This window comes from Anguilla anguilla, chromosome 7, assembly GCF_013347855.1.
Source record: "Anguilla anguilla isolate fAngAng1 chromosome 7, fAngAng1.pri, whole genome shotgun sequence".
Classification (NCBI taxonomy): domain Eukaryota; kingdom Metazoa; phylum Chordata; class Actinopteri; order Anguilliformes; family Anguillidae; genus Anguilla; species Anguilla anguilla.
The window spans coordinates 31,133,332-31,151,679 of record NC_049207.1 but is presented as its reverse complement, the minus strand read 5'-3'; the positions used below and the strand labels follow the sequence as shown (position 1 = coordinate 31,151,679).

General features: G+C 38.2%; 1 protein-coding gene across 7 annotated transcripts in view; it reads right to left on the bottom strand.

Moving 5' to 3' along the window:
* Nucleotides 1–531: 531 nt before the first annotated feature.
* Nucleotides 532–18,348, bottom strand: part of clp1 (cleavage factor polyribonucleotide kinase subunit 1) — a 37,489-nt gene continuing 19,672 nt past the window's right edge. For 4 of the 7 annotated variants that reach the window (XR_004766275.1, XR_004766277.1, XR_004766272.1 and 1 more), the window contains 6 exons: nucleotides 3,921–4,199; nucleotides 3,695–3,778; nucleotides 3,340–3,583; nucleotides 3,144–3,189; nucleotides 2,972–3,051; nucleotides 532–2,856 (listed from right to left, as the gene is read on the bottom strand). Coding sequence is in view for 1 of the 7 variants with exons in the window: in XM_035427355.1 (XP_035283246.1) it covers nucleotides 4,156–4,167 (12 nt within the window). In the remaining 6 variants the exon portion in view is untranslated. Of the gene's footprint in view, nucleotides 2,857–2,971; nucleotides 3,052–3,143; nucleotides 3,190–3,339; nucleotides 3,584–3,694; nucleotides 3,779–3,920; nucleotides 4,200–18,348 lie in introns of those variants that run through there. The other 3 variants (XR_004766273.1, XR_004766274.1, XM_035427355.1) reach the window with 3 other exon arrangements.

The window sequence follows — 18,348 nt, the reverse complement described above, 5'->3', positions numbered from 1 at the left end:
TGGACAGTCATTGGATTTCTTGCAGAGTTTAGTGCATAGGTCAGAATTGTGTTGCTTAATGCATGTAACTACTTCATAATGAGATGCGTTGCAGTGTTTTAGGTATATAGCTGTGTCAATTGTCTTTTCATTTGTTGTGGAATACTTGAACCACTTGTTGCGACTGTATGTGAAAACATCAACTCCAAAGAGATCTGCAGCTGCTTGTATTTCCACCTCAGTTGTCCAAGTTTGAACATATTTCATGCGTGATGCTTTTACATAGTTTTCAACAGAAAAATATCCATGTCGGAGAATAGGAGCATACTGTAATGCGTTTGTTTCCATATGTTTAACCACAGCTAGTCGGATTTTTCTGTGATGACCTTCACTTCCACTAATGGAAAATGACAAAGCTCTGAAAAAGCAGTTCCCATCACCTACAATAGCCTTTGTCTCACAAGGATCTTTCATTGGGACATTCATTGGAACTGGTTCTTGTGTATGAACGTATTCAGGTGAGTTGTGGATGATGTTAATTTTTGAACAAAGTGATTTTTTTTGCTGCATAGTGAAAGGGGAGAATGTGAGACATGGGCTTTCCATTTCATTGACAAAAACAACTTCATCTGCACTTGGATTTGGCATTGTTGGGTTGCTCTTAGACATGTTGTAATGTAATTGACATTGTTTTTACCTGCTCAAATGTACTATCAGCCTTTGAAATGACTTTTGACAGCCCTTGCATACATCTAGGGAAGTCATTGTTATGGTATCAGTGGTATTATTGGCTTCATGTAGATTGTGGGATTTAGGACCTAGCCTATATTTTGAATCTGGAGATTACTGGTGATAGCTGCAAGATCTGTTCTTTTGTGGTTTTCTTTGGCGTGCTTACATGTTGTTTCATTTGTTCTGGGACAATCTCTTTCTGTGTTTTTATTTACATTACATGGTGAAACATTTTTTCCTGTGACATCTACAGGATTACTCTGCAACTGTCTCTTCCTTGTAACTTTCATCTTTATTGCACTGGCTTCAATTGGAGTGGCCTCTTTCTCTTTTTGACATGGTAGAGCTTGTTGTTCAACATGGTTTAGGCCTACATTGACCTCAGTTTGCTTATGATTTTGCAGTTTTTGACATTTGGCAGCTTGCCATAGAGGTTTTTGGTCTGCGTGTTTCACAATTACTTCTTGATGCAAAGATTGGAAGTTGTAATGTAGCCTAATTGACATCGTTTTGACCTGCGCAAATGTACCAGCAGCGTTTGAAATGGCTTTTGACAGCTGTTGCATACATCTGGCAAAGTTATCTCTACGGTATCGCTGGTATTATTGCCTTCATCTAAATTGTGGGATTTTGGAGCATAATTTTGAATCTGGACATTACTGGTTGTAGGTGCAAGCTCTGTTCTTTTCTGGTCTTCTGTGGCCTGTGTACATATGGTTTTATTTGTTGTGGGAGAATCTGTTTCTGTGTTGTGTAAATCATTTCCAATGAGCTGAAACATTTGTGCTAAAGACCTAGGAGTCGTATACGTGCCAGTCTTATATGCATCCACCAAAACAATTGTTTTGTTAACATCAACGTTAGAAACAGGAATGAGGCTTTCAAAATGATGGCCATTGTATGCCAACACCAATGGAACATCAGTATCTCTTCCATTTGCTGGATCTATTGCATCTGCAGATATCTACATATATTGGACTATGAGGTTGAGCAGTTGTTGTTTTCAAAGGTATCTTTCTTAGTAGTATGAGCACAACTAAGGATAGCCATATCACCAAAATAGTCAAGGTCATATTGGTTAGTTGTTTGCAAAGTTTGCCATGCTTCTCTCCACTGCTGTTCTGTATATATGTTTGGATAGTATGGAGATGCCTTAATTTTCTGTTCACCTACATTATTCCAGACCTTTCTGGCAAATGTTCTGCAAAAAACTGTCTTGCATTTATGTTATCAATAATGGATTCATACAAGCAATTACCATTGGCCTTGTTTGGATTGCCACTTCTAAGTTGGATATCATGCTGCTCTGCTATGTTAATTGCCGTCTCAAATATTGAGTTGCCTTCACCTATACCTCCTCTTATGTGGTTCTTGGCCTTTTTTATGGCAAGTACTGCAGCTGGTCTGCTGTTTATTTCTTTTTGTTTGTTTTCAATATCAGCATGAGCAACTGTCTGTAAGCACACTGTCTTGTTATGGTCTGAATCTCCCCCACTTGTGTAATGCACAGAAGGCATCCCCCCTTTGTTGTCCAGTGTATTTGGTGTCTTACTTGGCAATGATTTCACCCCATTTGGCTTACAAGTTATTGGCAATGTGTTGTCATCACACAGTTCTGCAATACTAAACTTATTGGGACATTCAAAAGTGCGCTGGAAGGGAACACAGAAATTACTTACCATCACCCAGCTATATACCCCATTTATGTGTTGTGTATCCTGAAGCCCTTTGCCTACTTCTGAAGGCATGTGACCCCCTTCCCCCTGACCAACAACACTTCCTTCACCCCTAGCAAACAACTGTTTCTGTACTATTTGACTAGCCAACTCCTGTTTCAGTCCTCTCTCAGTAGGCAACTCCTGCTTCTGTTCTGTCTGTGTAACACTGGTGTGTATGTTTCTCATCTTTCTCCTCCTTACTACCTTATCCCTAACATCTTCCTGTTCTACAACTTCTTTGACCCTGTCAACTACTACCAAAGGCCTACGACTCACATGACCTGAACCAGCACCACTTAGCTTTTTGATGTGCAAGGATTTCTTCTCAGCCACAGACTGGGGTGCTGGGTGATGGACAGGCTTGGCATTCTGGCGGTAGGCCGTATGTGTCAAAGATGCGTTCCATCCTACCCCCGCTGAGAATTCGCTGTAAACACAAGTTGATGTTAGGAGTTAATTACGTTGAATACTTACAGAATACTTTTTAGAAAACGTAATTGAACAGTTGTACAAAGTGTATACATCAGCACAAACTTGCATACTTGCTGTATGTCAACAAACAGTCCTTTGGCAGCATGCTGATGTATACAATGACGCCGGTCCCGAACCTGCATCCTCACATCTAGAAACAAGCACAAACAACATGACTTAAATGAAATATGGGTCTCCAACGTAACACATTGGGACGCAGACACATTGGCATGCAAGAATTACCTGGAACAGTAGGCAGCAGGTGTGTCCATTGGTCATGGTCGACATACTTCATTTTTACAGTTGCACAAAAGAACATACAGATGTATGGGTTTAGAAAAACCAAAAAAAAAAGAAAAAAGCAGAGACAGAACATTGTTCAAATATTGGACACCACTAACAATGGACAATTTTATGTAACACACAGAGCAGTTATTACCTGGAAAGGGCCGATAGGATGTTGCTGAACGCTGAGATGGATCAACACACTGTGGGGCTGTGATGAAGTACCATGCTCCTTCTTATTTTTGTGGAAGCATCGTTTGAGTGTAGGATGCACTCTAAGTGGCACAGGATTGACAGGGATGTGCAGGATGCTGTGTGAAGTGTTCCAAATGAAGTCCGCAAGGAGAGGCATACCTTTGTCATCACTTAGGTGTACCAAATCCTGACACCACAGATGCCTTAAACAAAAAGTAATGACAATAATAATTAAGTCCCAGAGAAACATGCATAAGAATGTACTATGTACTCCAAGAACAGTGATGTTGTAACCACAACTTCTTGGAACATACCTTTTGGATGGCTGGAAAACATCATTTGTTGAGAAGTACCGCACTCCCATCTTTGCTGCAACTCGGTGATATTCCCACAAACACCTACAAATAACAAATTGCTATTAGCATTAAAACAAAACCTACTTAATTTCTGTGACTATTACTAGTCCCTTTGTGAACACGTAACATTTCACTGAAGGACATTATTACCTTTGTCTGAGTGTGTTTATGATTTCACACATACCTTGTTTGGCCAGTGTTGCAATGCAACACTGAGGAGAGTTCCAAAGGCCCTGGCAGCCTCCTCAATAGTGCGACTTGAGGTCATGTTGTTCCCCGGAGCAAGCAGGCACACTGCATCCGGAGTACGTGGAGTATCACCAAGATGGGATATCTCCAAACGCAACGCTGTTGCATCTCCTCCAGGTGTGGCCATAAAACCAAAGGACAGCCGACCCTCTGGCATGTTCACAACTCCATCAGCAAAAGATCTGAGATGTGAATCGCAAACAACAAACACAAACTACATAAAGAAAACACAAATCAAACATGTTACTACATAAGGGAAAAGACAAATCGAACATGTTAATAAATACGCTAATGAATGTTGTTACAACACCAATTGATGTAACAACCTTGCATGTATCCAATTATATCGTATGACATGCTATACAGTACATAACATAGTATTAGATGCTATAGACTACATAAGGCACTTTTGCATACATCACCTCTTTCTCATTGGCATGACAACACGTGTGTCAGGAAACACAGTCTTGTGCTGATGCCCAGTGATGTCTGACACAGGCCATTGGCGGACTTTATGACGTGAGCCACACTCTGCCATGACTTAATAGGAAGAACTATATTAACTTGATGCCACATAAGAAAACATAGCATTACTGCTGCTACTTGTTGTTTGCACCTCAAAGTCATTCACACATGGTACAATGTTACATGTTCACACTGTGATGATGTGTTTGCCATGAACATGAATGCCACTTAGTCCTTCCATTCATCTCATAATGTGCATTACAGCTTTTTTAAAAATAAAGAGCAAACAACAACTTTCACCACTTAGCGCACATGCCAAATCTGGCGAATCTTTGGCCATTTAGGGGGTACCCTATTTAAAGCTTTGTAACCCCAGATGTGGACACCACAGACACTTGAAAAATGGCTTAAATGAAGGAAGACATTTGTACCATTTACAATACTAGCTTAGATGACTTTATATTCATAATTTTGAACGAAATGTAGTGCCACAAATACAACTGTCGAGGCAAAAAATCTAAAATGAGTTTGCTGTTTTTTAGTCCGCAAAGAAATACTGGGAGATTACTTTAACCTGCTGCATATATGCATAGTAAAAACTTCTTGAGGTACAAGTTCATAAAATGTAAGGGGATATGTAGAATTACTACAGGGTTGGGTCCGTTTCCGGTTTTGCCCACCCGGTCCGATGTATGAGCTTAAACCAGTTTGATTTCATGCAAACCGACTGAACCGGCATTTGTCATTATGAGACGTTCTGGCAAATGAAAAAGTAGACTACATGAGCAACCTGTGCCGATGGCGCTAAATCCAACTTGTATTGCATTAGCAATAAGCAATATGACAACGTGATTAACGTAATATTATGTTTGTTTATAAATGGAGTCACTAGTGCAGGGGTGGCCAACCCAGGTCCTGGAGAGCCGCAGGGTCTGCTGGCTTTTGTTTTTACTCGGCACTTAATTGATCAATTAAAGCAGTTGATTACACAGTTAACTCACCTCACCTGGTTTATTTTGTCTAAGTGGTTGTTGTATTTAAAGTGAAAACAAAAACCCGCAGACCCTGCGGCTCCCCAGGACCGGGGTTGGCCACTCCTGCACTAGTGTCTGAGTGCAAAAAAAACATTGACAGGCTGTGTGCAATTTAGTGCCGAGGCCAGCAACAAGGAGATCAAGTTTCATTATACAACGGCTTGGCTGAACACTCGATTCTGATTGGTCCACGGGTTATTATTTCTCAGTAAAGGGACACCTCGGCCTTTTAACAGAAAATCAATGCACTACAAAATCCAGCATTCTAAATGTTTAAACAGCAACATTATTCTTTCGCTTTTTAATTGTTGTTACATCCCCTCAATGTCCAATTTCACAACTGATGGCAACGTTGAATCACATTTGTAGTTACTGTTGCTAGCTTTACAAATCGGAATCGTCCCTTATTTGGACAGCAGAATAGGCGTACCGCATTTAACTCATGGATACAGACGCATTTTCATGCGTACGTTTGTGAACGATTGCGTTTATAGTAACCGCTGTTTTGAATACAATTCAATAGTTAGCTAGCTAGCCGGGATAACAAGCATGCCGTGAGACCATTCTGACCTAAAACCAAGAATTTTAATATTGGCTATGTGACGCCGAACCTATCATAAAGCTAGCTGGCATTCAAAACCCATTTCAGAGGGTCTTAGAAAAACGTTATGGTAAATGGACTGGTAAATGGACTGCATTTATATAGCGCTTTTATCCAAAGCGCTTTACAATTGATGCCTCTCATTCGCCAGAGCAGTTAGGGGTTAGGTGTCTTGCTCAAGGACACTTCGACACGCCCAAGGGGGCGGGGTTTGAACCGGCAACCCTCCGACTGCCAGACAATCGGTCTTACCTCCTGAGCTATGTCTACACTGTGCGACCACACCATTTAAAAAAGCAAGACAGTGCTAGGGAGATTAATTTGATTGATGTATGGTTTCATGCAGTTTTATTAAATAATGTAATGACAAAAATGACCACAATTTGTGCTAATTGTATGGTATAAAACGAGAAGGAACTATTTTTTCTTGATAGAATCATTGTTTTCATAGAATTAACGACCAGAGGTTTTTGGTTAACAACGGTGAAAACAGAAACCAACCAGAGCTTTTGCATAACAACGGTCCAAATAGAAATACCAACTAGAGTTTTGCTTGACAATGGTAAAGCCGCTACACTCTCATTCATGTGCTCTCATTATGTTCCACTCGGGAGCGGCTGAGTCACGTGCAGCGCCTAGTGGTAGAATTCGGTATTACCGGTCCGATCCGGTATTTAGCTTAATATCAAAGTGGTTTGAAAATTTTTACATTTTACATTTTTCCAACCCTAATTACTACACATCTAAGATGCAAAAACTAAGCAGTGTACCCAGCGTCTCCAAATCTACCCAAAATGTCTGAATTATGCATTGCTGTAGCCTAAATCACAACAAATTCCCAGATTTCACTACAAATCAACTTTACTGAAGGAACTCACTGTGCATCATTTTAAGTGGTAATTACAAGCTTTCTGTCGGTACAGTGGTCTAAAATAGCTAGGGGTCCAGAAACAAATCCAAAATCTGTCCAAAAAGGAATATAATGCCTTTAGTCCATTGTAAAGCATATACACGAGCCCCTTATGAAGGTTTAAGATGAAACATTGATATCAGATTTAAACATAATGCACAAATATTGTCACACAATGCTGCACAGTACCTAAATGTGTAATAATTAACTATTGTATGTATTTCTATACTCTGTACTCTTGTATGTTTTTTTGTATGGGGATGGGACGATATAAAAACAATTTTTAACCGTCGACCACGTTTTGGCAATGTTCCAGCACTCTCCTCATCGCCGTTGTATGCGTCACAAAAACGATTAGACTACTAACTAACGCTTACATTACAGTGTGAAATATCCACATTATATAATACCACTAACCTACTTAAACACACTCAATTTCAATTAAAGCCGCAAGCGGCGTTGGGAGGGGTCCAAGCATTGGCACCATCGCGCCCCCTATGGAGCGATTTGAAAATGGCTTTGTCCTCATGATCATATGCCTTCACCCAACATATCTACTGAATATCATGATGATCGTATAAAATATTGATGACTTATGGCCAATTTTGTGCTAAGAGACGCTGTCGGATGACTTAGTTACGTCGCCATGGATATGTCCTGGCCGCTTCCCGTAAAGGCCTTTACTATGTCGTAACACTTAGATGGCATGTCGTAACACTTAGATGGTCCGGCGTGTATGCAGTGCTTCTGCGCCGCAACTAAAAAAGGTGTTAGACTATTGTTGTCACAATACCAAATTTTGACTTTGATCCCGATACCAGGTTTAGTATCACGATACTCGATACTGAAGCAATACTGATTCAATACTCAGTACCTAACTGATACTGAAATTACCTTAATAGATCAGAAACGTAATGTGCACAAGGGTTGACCTCATTTTCAAATTCACGGTTTATTAAAAACCTGGTTTATTAACAACCTTTAAGTTGCAGCCTGTTCAACATATTAATAAGCATAGGTCTATAGTGTTACAACACTAAACAATAGAGAAATATATTAAATATATTTCTAAAATTAAACAGTTGTAAACTAAATAATCTTTAAACAGGTCTTTCACCTTTAAATAGATTTAAAAACAGCATATTTTAATAACAGCACAGCATCTATCTATAATTAAATATTTACAGATTAGAACACCTATTGCTACTGAAGTCAACTGAATCGAAGCTTGCGCTGTATCAGCTAACTGAATGCACAAGCGCACGTCACCTCACTTGGCAACCTTAGTTGCTACTGCCATCTGGCGAAGATTCTTACAAATTACACTTTTCATCCTCTAAATCAGTAATGCGGGAGACACATTTCCCTGGCTTTTACATTTGACACTAAACTACCGAACGTCGGAAAATTCTAATACCGAACCGTTTATCTTTTTTTACGTACCGAAAAAGTGCTGAAGTATCGGAATACCGTGCAACACTACGTCAGACACATATTCCAATCCATTGCTCAGCTTAGCAGAGAATGCACTTTTCAGAGTGCCCCAGAGACAGATAGAATAATGAAACATAAATACACCTTTCAAATAATAAACACGACATTGAGAAAAAACGAAACAAAAGACAAAATGTCAACTCGCGCCATGCGTGCTGCGCGCAGAGCAGCCTACCGTTTTACTTATTTAGACATTGGCAGATGAGAAAACTTTCGGTTACGCTGACCTATAAAACGCTATTCCAAAAGCAAAATCAGACATGTAATACATCGTTAGAAAGCTTATACTCTCACCTACTGAATAAATTATTTGTCAATCAAGCTAAATTGTACTAAAAAGGGCGACAAAGCCGTAAGCAACAGGTGTGGTATTACGCACAGCTATTTTTGAAGGTAGCCACAAATGCGCGTCTATTTCACAGACGGATTGTCCAAGACAATATATGCTCACTCAGTCGCAAAAGGGACAGCTCTACGCGTAGAACCAATGGTAAGATTGTATATTTATTCAATGTTTAGTACCAGATATTGACTGTAGAATGACATGGTATAATGTAAAAAAACTTTGTCTCGTTTATTTCGTTATTCAGTGAGCAGCGTTTTCGCTGCTGTATTGGCATATTTTAGGGCTAATGTCGGGTTTATCTTGTTGCTACGGAATATTACATTACATTACATTACAGGCATTTGGCAGACACGACGTATCCAGAGCGACGTACAACAAAGTGTATAATCATAATCAGGAAGAAGTGTGTCAAAAACCCTAGAGAGAAGTAGCCTACCGTTCCAAGTGTAGGGAACAACCGCATAGTTGAAATTGGACCCTGTAAGTTAAACTGATTAACACTAACACAAACAAGAACAGCAACAACGCAGTCTATGCAAAAATACAAGCAATAGTTAAGACGAGTGCATTAACTAAGTCACCTACGAAACAGCTACCTAGTTACAACCCTAAGCTTACAGTCAATTTAGAGATTAAATTGAGAATACGATATCTCTCAGCATAATGACGAATTTAAAGACTAAACGAACTCACCCGATATTGTCTTCAAATGGATCCATGCCAAATAAAAAGTAATGATTCATCCTCGCAAAGCTTTTACTAACAAACTTTTAGTAGCAAAAAATGAAATATCAACTCGCCATCCATGCTAACTGCTTCCTACGCTCAGAGTACCGTATTATGTATTTAGACATTGGCAGAGTACAGCATGAATTGCTTCTTTTGTTTATATTAAATATTTGAAATTGCAGCGAGAAACTGCAGCTGTAGACACAAGATATTTTGTTATATTATGGTAGCAACGGAACGAAGCGGACTATACATGTATTGCCATCATTGTTTTATTATACCAGCGTGTTTTCGCGTGTGTGCACAGAAACTGAAAACCTACCAATAAAATGGTTTAGCTATTTCTCAGCATAATGACAGATTTAAAGACTAAACAAAGTCACCCAATACTGTCTTCAAATGGATCCATGCCAAAGAAAAGTAATTATTCATCCTCTCAAAAAGCTTTTACTAACAAACCTTTAATAGCCTAGCATGCACTCTGGCTGGTGCTGTCTTCCATTGCTTCCCCGACGTTCAGACCCTCCCCTCACTGATAAAAACTAGACCCTACGGTGTCGGATTACTTGCGTCGCCATGGATGTCGCTTGCCGTAAAGAAGTTTACTAGATGTCGTAACACTTAGATTTGGAGCTCCAGCTCTTCCGCACCCCAACTAATAAAGAAGTCCAAATGGCGGGCAAACAATATGGCGGACATAGGTGCTCCAAATGGTAAATTGTAGAGCACATTCAGATGCATCGGTCGATGAAGTTTTGTGTTGATCTCACTTATGGTGTGGGAGTTATGGCCTTTTAAAGTATGACCCTTTGTTATAGCGCCACCATCTGGCCGACATAGGTGATTTGTAGTGCCTGAGTAGTTGGGGGCCAGAGGAATGCACCTACTAAATTTCGTTGGTCTAAGAATCACTCTCACTCTCACTCCAAGATGGCTGCCACTGCCTTTCCCTTGTTCAGAGTCTCTCTGCAATCCTTCAGAAATCACCAAAATATGGTGCCATCCATTTAAAATTAAATCATTGCTGATGGCACAGCAATGTTTTACTTCCATGTTTTGGAAATTGTGTCAATTTGGTGTTTTTTTTGATCAAGGACATTGTTAAGGGCCTGGGAGCACATGGTGATTGGCAACAGAGCAGTATTTCCTTAAGCTTACCCAGAATTGATTATTTTTTCTTCTTTTTTGTGACCTTCTTGAAAAAAAGATGGCGATTACAACCAAAAAGCTGGCAGAGGAATTAGAAGAGATTAAAAAATCCCTCAATTTTATGTCTGAGGAGATCAGCAAAGTGGTAAAACAGCAAGTTAACCTCATGGGTCTAATGGAGGAGGTCCATGAGCTGAGGGTTACAATCAACCAAAGGGACCAGAGGTTCGAACTGCTGGAACAAAGGATTGACGACTTGGAGCAGTACTCCCGTGCGGATGACCTTATCATCACTGGGCTGGATACCAAACATTGCAGCTATGCCAGGGCTGCAGCCGGTGACCGACAAGGTGAGGACACACCACTTGAGGAGCTGCACACTTTAGAGCAACAAGTGGTTCAATTCCTGAGCAGTAAGAACATTCAGCTAGAGAGACAGCAAATTTCAGCCTGTAACATTCTCCCACGCAAGGATAAAAAAAACAAGCCAATGATTGTTGACCGGTTTGTAAATCGAAAGTATAAGGTTGAAGTGTTGAGACAGTCCAAAAAACTTAAGGATACTGGGGTGTATGTAAATGAGCACCTGACGAAGAAAAATGCTGAAATTGCTATGAATGGCCGTATCCTCAGAAAGCAAAACAAAATACAAGCAACATGGACAAGGAATGGAAAAGTGTTTATAAAGTTAAATGGACCACCAGAGCAAGCCAAGGTGGTTGTGGTACGGAATCTGAGAGATTTGGATCAATATAAGTGACAATGTTTATAGATGAGGTCGGGTTGCAACGGAAATATTTGCAAATTGTATTTCTAAACCACTTTTTTTCTTCATAAAATGACAGATGAAGATTTTCATTTTCTTATTGAAGAAACTGAGAGTAGTGATTTCTCTGAGAATGAAAATTCCTTTGTTAAGAATATATGTAACAAGAAAAAATGTGAGGAGTTAAATTTAAGTTTTCTAATTTGATTGAACATAAATCATTTAGTTTTGAAAATAACATTGATCCTGAGGCAAATTTTTATAATGATTACAAATCAAATTCTGAATATTATTCTGAGAATCTGTTTAATAGTCTTAATTTGGAGGGTTTTTCAATCATACATTTTAATAGCAGAAGCCTCTATACGAATTTTGTTCAAATCAAAGATTATTTAAAATCATTAAAACATACATTTCAGGCCATTGCCATAAGTGAGACTTGGTTAACAAATGAAAAGGGTGCTGATTTTGTGTTAGAAGGGTATGACAATTTTAATGTAAACCGGATAAATAAAAGGGGTGGTGGGGTTGCCTTTTATGTACAGAAAGATTTTCAGTGTAAGGTAATTGACAGTACAATTGTTAATGATATCATGGAGAGTTTGACAATTGAAATTCATTCTACTAAATTTAAGAGTATAATTTTGAGTTGCATATATAGAACGCCTGGTTCTTGCATTGATCAATTTATGAATACCATAGCTGATATTTTTGGGAAAGTATGTCATAAGAAATCACTTTTTGTTTGTGGTGACTTTAATATAGACTTGTTAAAATATAATGAACATAAACTAACAACAGACTTTTGTAATGTAATGTTTAGTTTTGGTCTCTGGCCCCTTATTGATAAACCTAGTAGGATAACTAAAGAAAGTGCCACACTTATTGATAACATTTTTACTAATGTTCATGACCAAGCAACAAGTGGTTTGTTTTTAAGTGATATCAGTGATCATCTTCCTATTTTTGTGATTTCACATAATTTAAAGGTTAAATGTTCAGTTGGTGTGAGTGAGCCTTCTTGTAAATTAGTAAGAATAAGGACACCAGAAAGAATTGAGGCCTTAAAGATGGACCTTATAAATTACAACTGGGATAAGGTGTATGTTGATGATCCTAATCAGGCCTATGATGCATTTTTGTTCACATTCATAGAGTTATATAACAAACATTGTCCTATTAGAAAGTGCTGGTTGAAGGATAAATATAAAGGAAAGCCATGGATGACAAAAAGTCTGCAAAGGGCATGCAAAAAGAAAATTTTACTTTATAAGAAATATTTACAATTGAGAACCAGTGAAAGTGAAGAAAAATATAAGTTGTATAAGAATAAATTGATTTCCATTATGAGATTACAGAAGAAGGAATACTACAATAAAATATTAGAGGAGAGTAAAAACAACATTCAAAGGACTTGGAAAGTAATTAATCATATTATTCGGAATAGATCTTATAAATCTGAATTTCCAAGTTATTTTTTAAATAGCTCTGATGCTACAGTGGACAATATAAAAAGCATTGTTGATGATTTCAATGACTATTTTGTGGGTGTTGGCACTACTTTGGCCAGCAAAATGGTTGTGCCTGATGATAAAAAAGATTTGTTTGATAATCTGATTAATGGTAATATCAGTTATATGTTCCTTTATGGGGTAAATGAAACTGATATAACTGAAATTGTAAGAAAATTCAAAAACAAAACATCAACTGATATAAATTCCATTGACATGGTAATTATTAAAGAAGTAATTGATGTTATTGTAAGACCTCTGACCTATATATGTAATCTGTCTTTTCACAGAGGTGTTTTTCCTAATAATATGAAATCAGCAAAGGTAATACCAATATTTAAAAATGGAGATAAGCACTACATGGATAATTATAGACCGGTGTCCCTTCCTCCTCAATTTTCAAAAATATTAGAGAAATTATTTGTGAAACAATTGCATCTCTTCATTGGTAAATATGAATTATTGAGTGAACACCAGTATGGATTTAGGGAAAATAGAACTACTACATATGCAGTAATGGAGATGGTAGAAGAAATAACAAAGGCAGTTGAAAATGATGAGTGTTCTATTGGTATTTATATTGACCTACAGAAGGCTTTTGATACTATAGATCACAGCCAATTATTGAGAAAATTAGAGAAGTATGGAATAAGAGGTATAGCTTACTCTTGGCTGGAAAGCTACTTGGAAAATAGACAGCAATGTGTGCAAATCAATGAGACTGTGTCAGGATTTAGGAAGGTCACCTGTGGGGTACCCCAGGGATCGGTGATTGGTCCAAAACTTTTCTTACTTTATATTAATGATGTTTGCAATGTTACTGAAAGGTTAATTTTTGCAGACGATACAAATCTATTTTGCTCTGGGAAAAATTTAAAGGAACTTTTGTATGCTATTGAAAGGGAGCTGGAAATTCTCAAAACTTGGTTTGATGTTAATAAATTGTCTCTCAATATTAAGAAAACTAAATTCATGGATTTTGGTAATCAAAAAGAAATTGATGGGGATATTGAATTAAAAATCTGTGATGTTGAAATTGAAAGAGTTTTTGAGACAAAATTCTTAGGGGTTGTGATTGATCATAAATTAACATGGAAACAACATATTGACTATATTAAATTAAAGATTTCAAAGTCAATAGCAATCCTGTATAAATCTAGGGATATATTAAATTATAAGGCCTTGTATATAATTTATTGCTCACTTATACTTCCTTATATATCTTACTGTGTGGAATTGTGGGGGTCGACCTTTAAAACGACTATAAATTCAATAGTCATACTACAAAAACGAGCCATACGTATTATTAATAAGGCTGGTTACTATGATCACACTAATCCAATGTTTATAAAATCCCATGTTATGAAATTTAATGATTTGGTATATTATAAAATAATGCAAATCATGTTTAGAGCTAAAACAAAGTCACTCCCAGACTGTGTACAAAGGTTTTTTTCAATACAGGAGTGCAAATATGATTTGAGAGATGTTTGTAAGTTTACTGTACAAAAAGCTAAAAAAGGGATTAAAAGGAGATGTATTTCTATTGTTGGGGTTAAATTATGGAATAATGCTAATATAAATGTAAGAATGTGTAATTCGCTTTTGGTTTTCAAAAGAATGGTTTATAAAGTTATTGATTTTTATTTTGTTATTATGTTTATTTTTGGAGGGTAGCTTAAATTGAAAAGAATGTAGGATAGGCATATATAAGCATTATGCTTCTGCCTGTGCCTTTTCAGTCACTACCTAATACATAGATTGTTGACTTGTTTATACTGTCTAGACTGTTTATATTTATTGTATTGTGTGTGATGACTAAATAAAAAATACTACTACTACTACTACTACAACTTATGGTTGCTGAGCCTCAGACATTTTAGCGGAGAAAACTTCCACGCCCTAACTAAAAAGTGTAAATGGCGAGCAAACAATATGGCGGACATAGGTGGAGCCAATGGCAAAGTTGTAGACCACGTTCAGATGCATAGGTTGATTAAGTTTTGTGTTGATCTAATTTATGGTGTGGGAGTTATGGCCTTTTACGCATGACCCTTTGTTATAGCGCCACCATCTGGCCGACATAGGTGATTTTGAGTGCCTGAGTAGTGGGGGGCCATAGGAACCCACCTGCCAAATTTGATTTCTCTAGGACTTATGGTTGCTGAGCCTCAGACACTTTTAGCGGAGAAAAATAAGAATAATAATCCTAACAAAAACAATAGGGTTCCACCAGCTTCGCTGCTTGGACCCCTAATAATAATAATAATCCTAACAAATACAGTAGGGTTCCACTAGCTTCGCTGCTTGGACCCCTAATAATAATCCGAACAGATACAATAGGGTTCCACCAGCTTCGCTGCTTGGACCCATAATAATAATAATAATAATAATAATAATAATAATCCGAACAGATACAATAGGGTTCCACCAGCTTCACTGCTTGGACGCCTAATAATAATCCGAACAGATACAATAGGGTTCCACCAGCTTCGCTGCTTGGACCCCTAATAATAATCCTAACAAATACAATAGGGTTCCACCAGCTTCGCTGCTTGGACCCCTAATAATAATAATAATCCGAACAAATACAATAGGGCTCCACCAGCTTCGCTGCTTGGACCCCTAATAATCCTAACAGATACAATAGGGTTCCACCAGCATCGCTGCTTGGACCCCTAATAATAATCCTAACAAATACAATAGGGTTCCACCAGCTTTGCTGCTTGGACCCCTAATAATAATCCTAACAAATACAATAGGGTTCCACCAGCTTCGCTGCTTGGACCCCTAATAATCCTAACAAATACAATAGGGTTCCACCAGCTTCGCTGCTTGGACCCCTAATAATCCTAACAAATACAATAGGGTTCCACCAGCTTCGCTGCTTGGACCCCTAATAATAATAATCCGAACAGATACAATAGGGTTCCACCAGCTTCGCTGCTTGGACCCCTAACTAGACAATTCCTGCAGAAATTGTGAAGTGTGGTTGCCGCCAATGCAAAGTCGACTTTATGCTGAACAGAGCGAACAGTTTCTGTAGAGAGAGACAGAGTATTGTGTACATGCTATAACATCACGGCAACGAGTTTATTCGCGACACATATATTCAGAGCTAAATTATCCTTTCATCAAAACTTGAAATCTCAGTGTTTTACTTGCGGTATGCAGTGACGAGTGACGGTGAATCATAAAGCTAGCTGGCATGTTCAGACGGTCTTGGAAAAACCCTACGTCTACACTGCGTGATCGCACCATTTTAAAAAAGCAAGACAGGGCTGGGGAGATTAATTTGATTGATGTATGATTTTGCGTGAATTTCAGCTCATTTTAACGACACAACTAAAAACATTTAATTGAGCTGTAATTCAGAGTCTAATCTGTTATCTCTGAGACCAACTCATAGACAGAGTAGCCTATTACGTGTTAGCCGAGCCGAATTTCAAAGAACGAAAATGAGGCGAGAAATATGTGTTAAAATAGTTGCATTTTAACTCATTTTAAATACAGCTTCTGTGAATAAGTATCGGCTGGTAGCCAGTACTACTAGCTTCTATTGCAGCAAGGGGTGCATCAACAAGATGCAAGTGGAGTTGTGTACTTTAGCAAACGCGTTGGGGTGAGAAAGCGTTTCTTTCCCTGCTACAACAGACTGAATGAGTAATGCAGCTCTAATGAGACCAAAGTATCCAATACGCTGGGATATTAAACGGTGTTACAAAAGTAAAATTTGGCATATTATACATAGCTAGAAAGCTTATTCTATCGTCTGTTGGATCGATGAAGTGTAGATCAAGCCAGTTTGTACTACAAAGTTCGAGAACACCCAAAGCAACATGTGTGGTATTACAAGCTGACATCTTTTTCTGGAGTAAGACCCGACCAGAAGCTGCTGCACACGTTTTGTTGACGGCGTTGTTGCCCTTTTTAGTACAGTCTGGCTTGTTTGAGAATTCATTCATTCAGTAGGTGAGAGTATAAGCTTTCTAACCATGTATAACGTGTCTAATTTTGGTTTTGGAATATCCGTTTTAGGTCAACCGAAAGTTTTCTCGTCATCGCATTGAATGCATTCACTCTGTTAGCACTAGCATTCAAAGACGCTGCACCTAATGAAACGTCAACGAATTTGCGTAATATCTTGTGAAATACTATTATTATTGAGGATTTCTGGGTATGCCTAAGCCATATGTATGTTGATATACCTAGCTGACAGCGTTTTCATTTGTAATTTTGCATTTGGAATACCGTTTTATCGCGTTCACTTCCGCATTCAGCTATATCCTTTCTGGTGGCTAAGTCGCCAGGAAACCTCGTTTGAACAACACGTGCATGTACGTCTTCGTCAAGGTCTTATCTAAATTGTGGTATAAAGCATTTGAGGTTTACGAATGTGTGTTTTCTGTAATTACGACAAAAGAGAGATATGCACCGTATCTGGGTTCTGAATACCCAGTAGATAAACCAGGTGAAAACGGAGAGCGGACTGCATCACGTGTGCAAAGCCGACCAATGCTGTAACTTCATAACTCACATATGTATGACGTCACAGTCCCCATTCATTTTCAATGGGAAAAATTGGCCACAAAAAGTCATATTTCTCAAAAACCGTGCAGCGAAACTTTCCACAAAGTAATAGCACATGATTCCCAAAGAAGCCGGTCAATTTGACATATGGCACGTGTATGTGGTGTGAAAACTGGGAGGAGTAGCGGTCCAAAAAATGGGTGGAATAATAAATAATATGTGCAATAATAATAGTGTGTTTGCCTAAGGCAACCACACTAATAATATGTGAGATAATAGTAGTGTGATTGTCTAAGGCAACCACACTAAATAGCGAATTTTACAGTAAATCTGGGACTAAATAAATATACAACCTTACCATTGGTTTTACGCGTAGAGATGTCCCTTTTGAGTGGTCATATATTGTCTTGGACAATCCGTTTGTGAAATATAGGCTATGCTCATTTGTGATGCCTGGGTACCTTCGGAAATAGCTGTGCATAATACCACACATGTTGTTTATGGCGTTGTCACCATTTTTAGTACAGTTTGCTTGATTGACAATTCATTCAGTAGGTGAGAGTATATGCTTTCTAACAATGTATAACATGTCTGATTTTTCTTTTGGAATAGCGTTTTATAGGTCAGCGTAACCAAAACATTTTCTTATCATCACATTCACTTACGCATTCACTCTGTGTTACTGTTAGCAGAAAAAGACGCTGCACCTAATGAAATGTTGTCAACGATTTCTCATAATTTCTTGGAAAATACTATTATTATTGAGGACTTCTGGGCATAGCTAATAGCCAAATGTTTGCTGATAGACCTATCTGACATCGTTTTCTG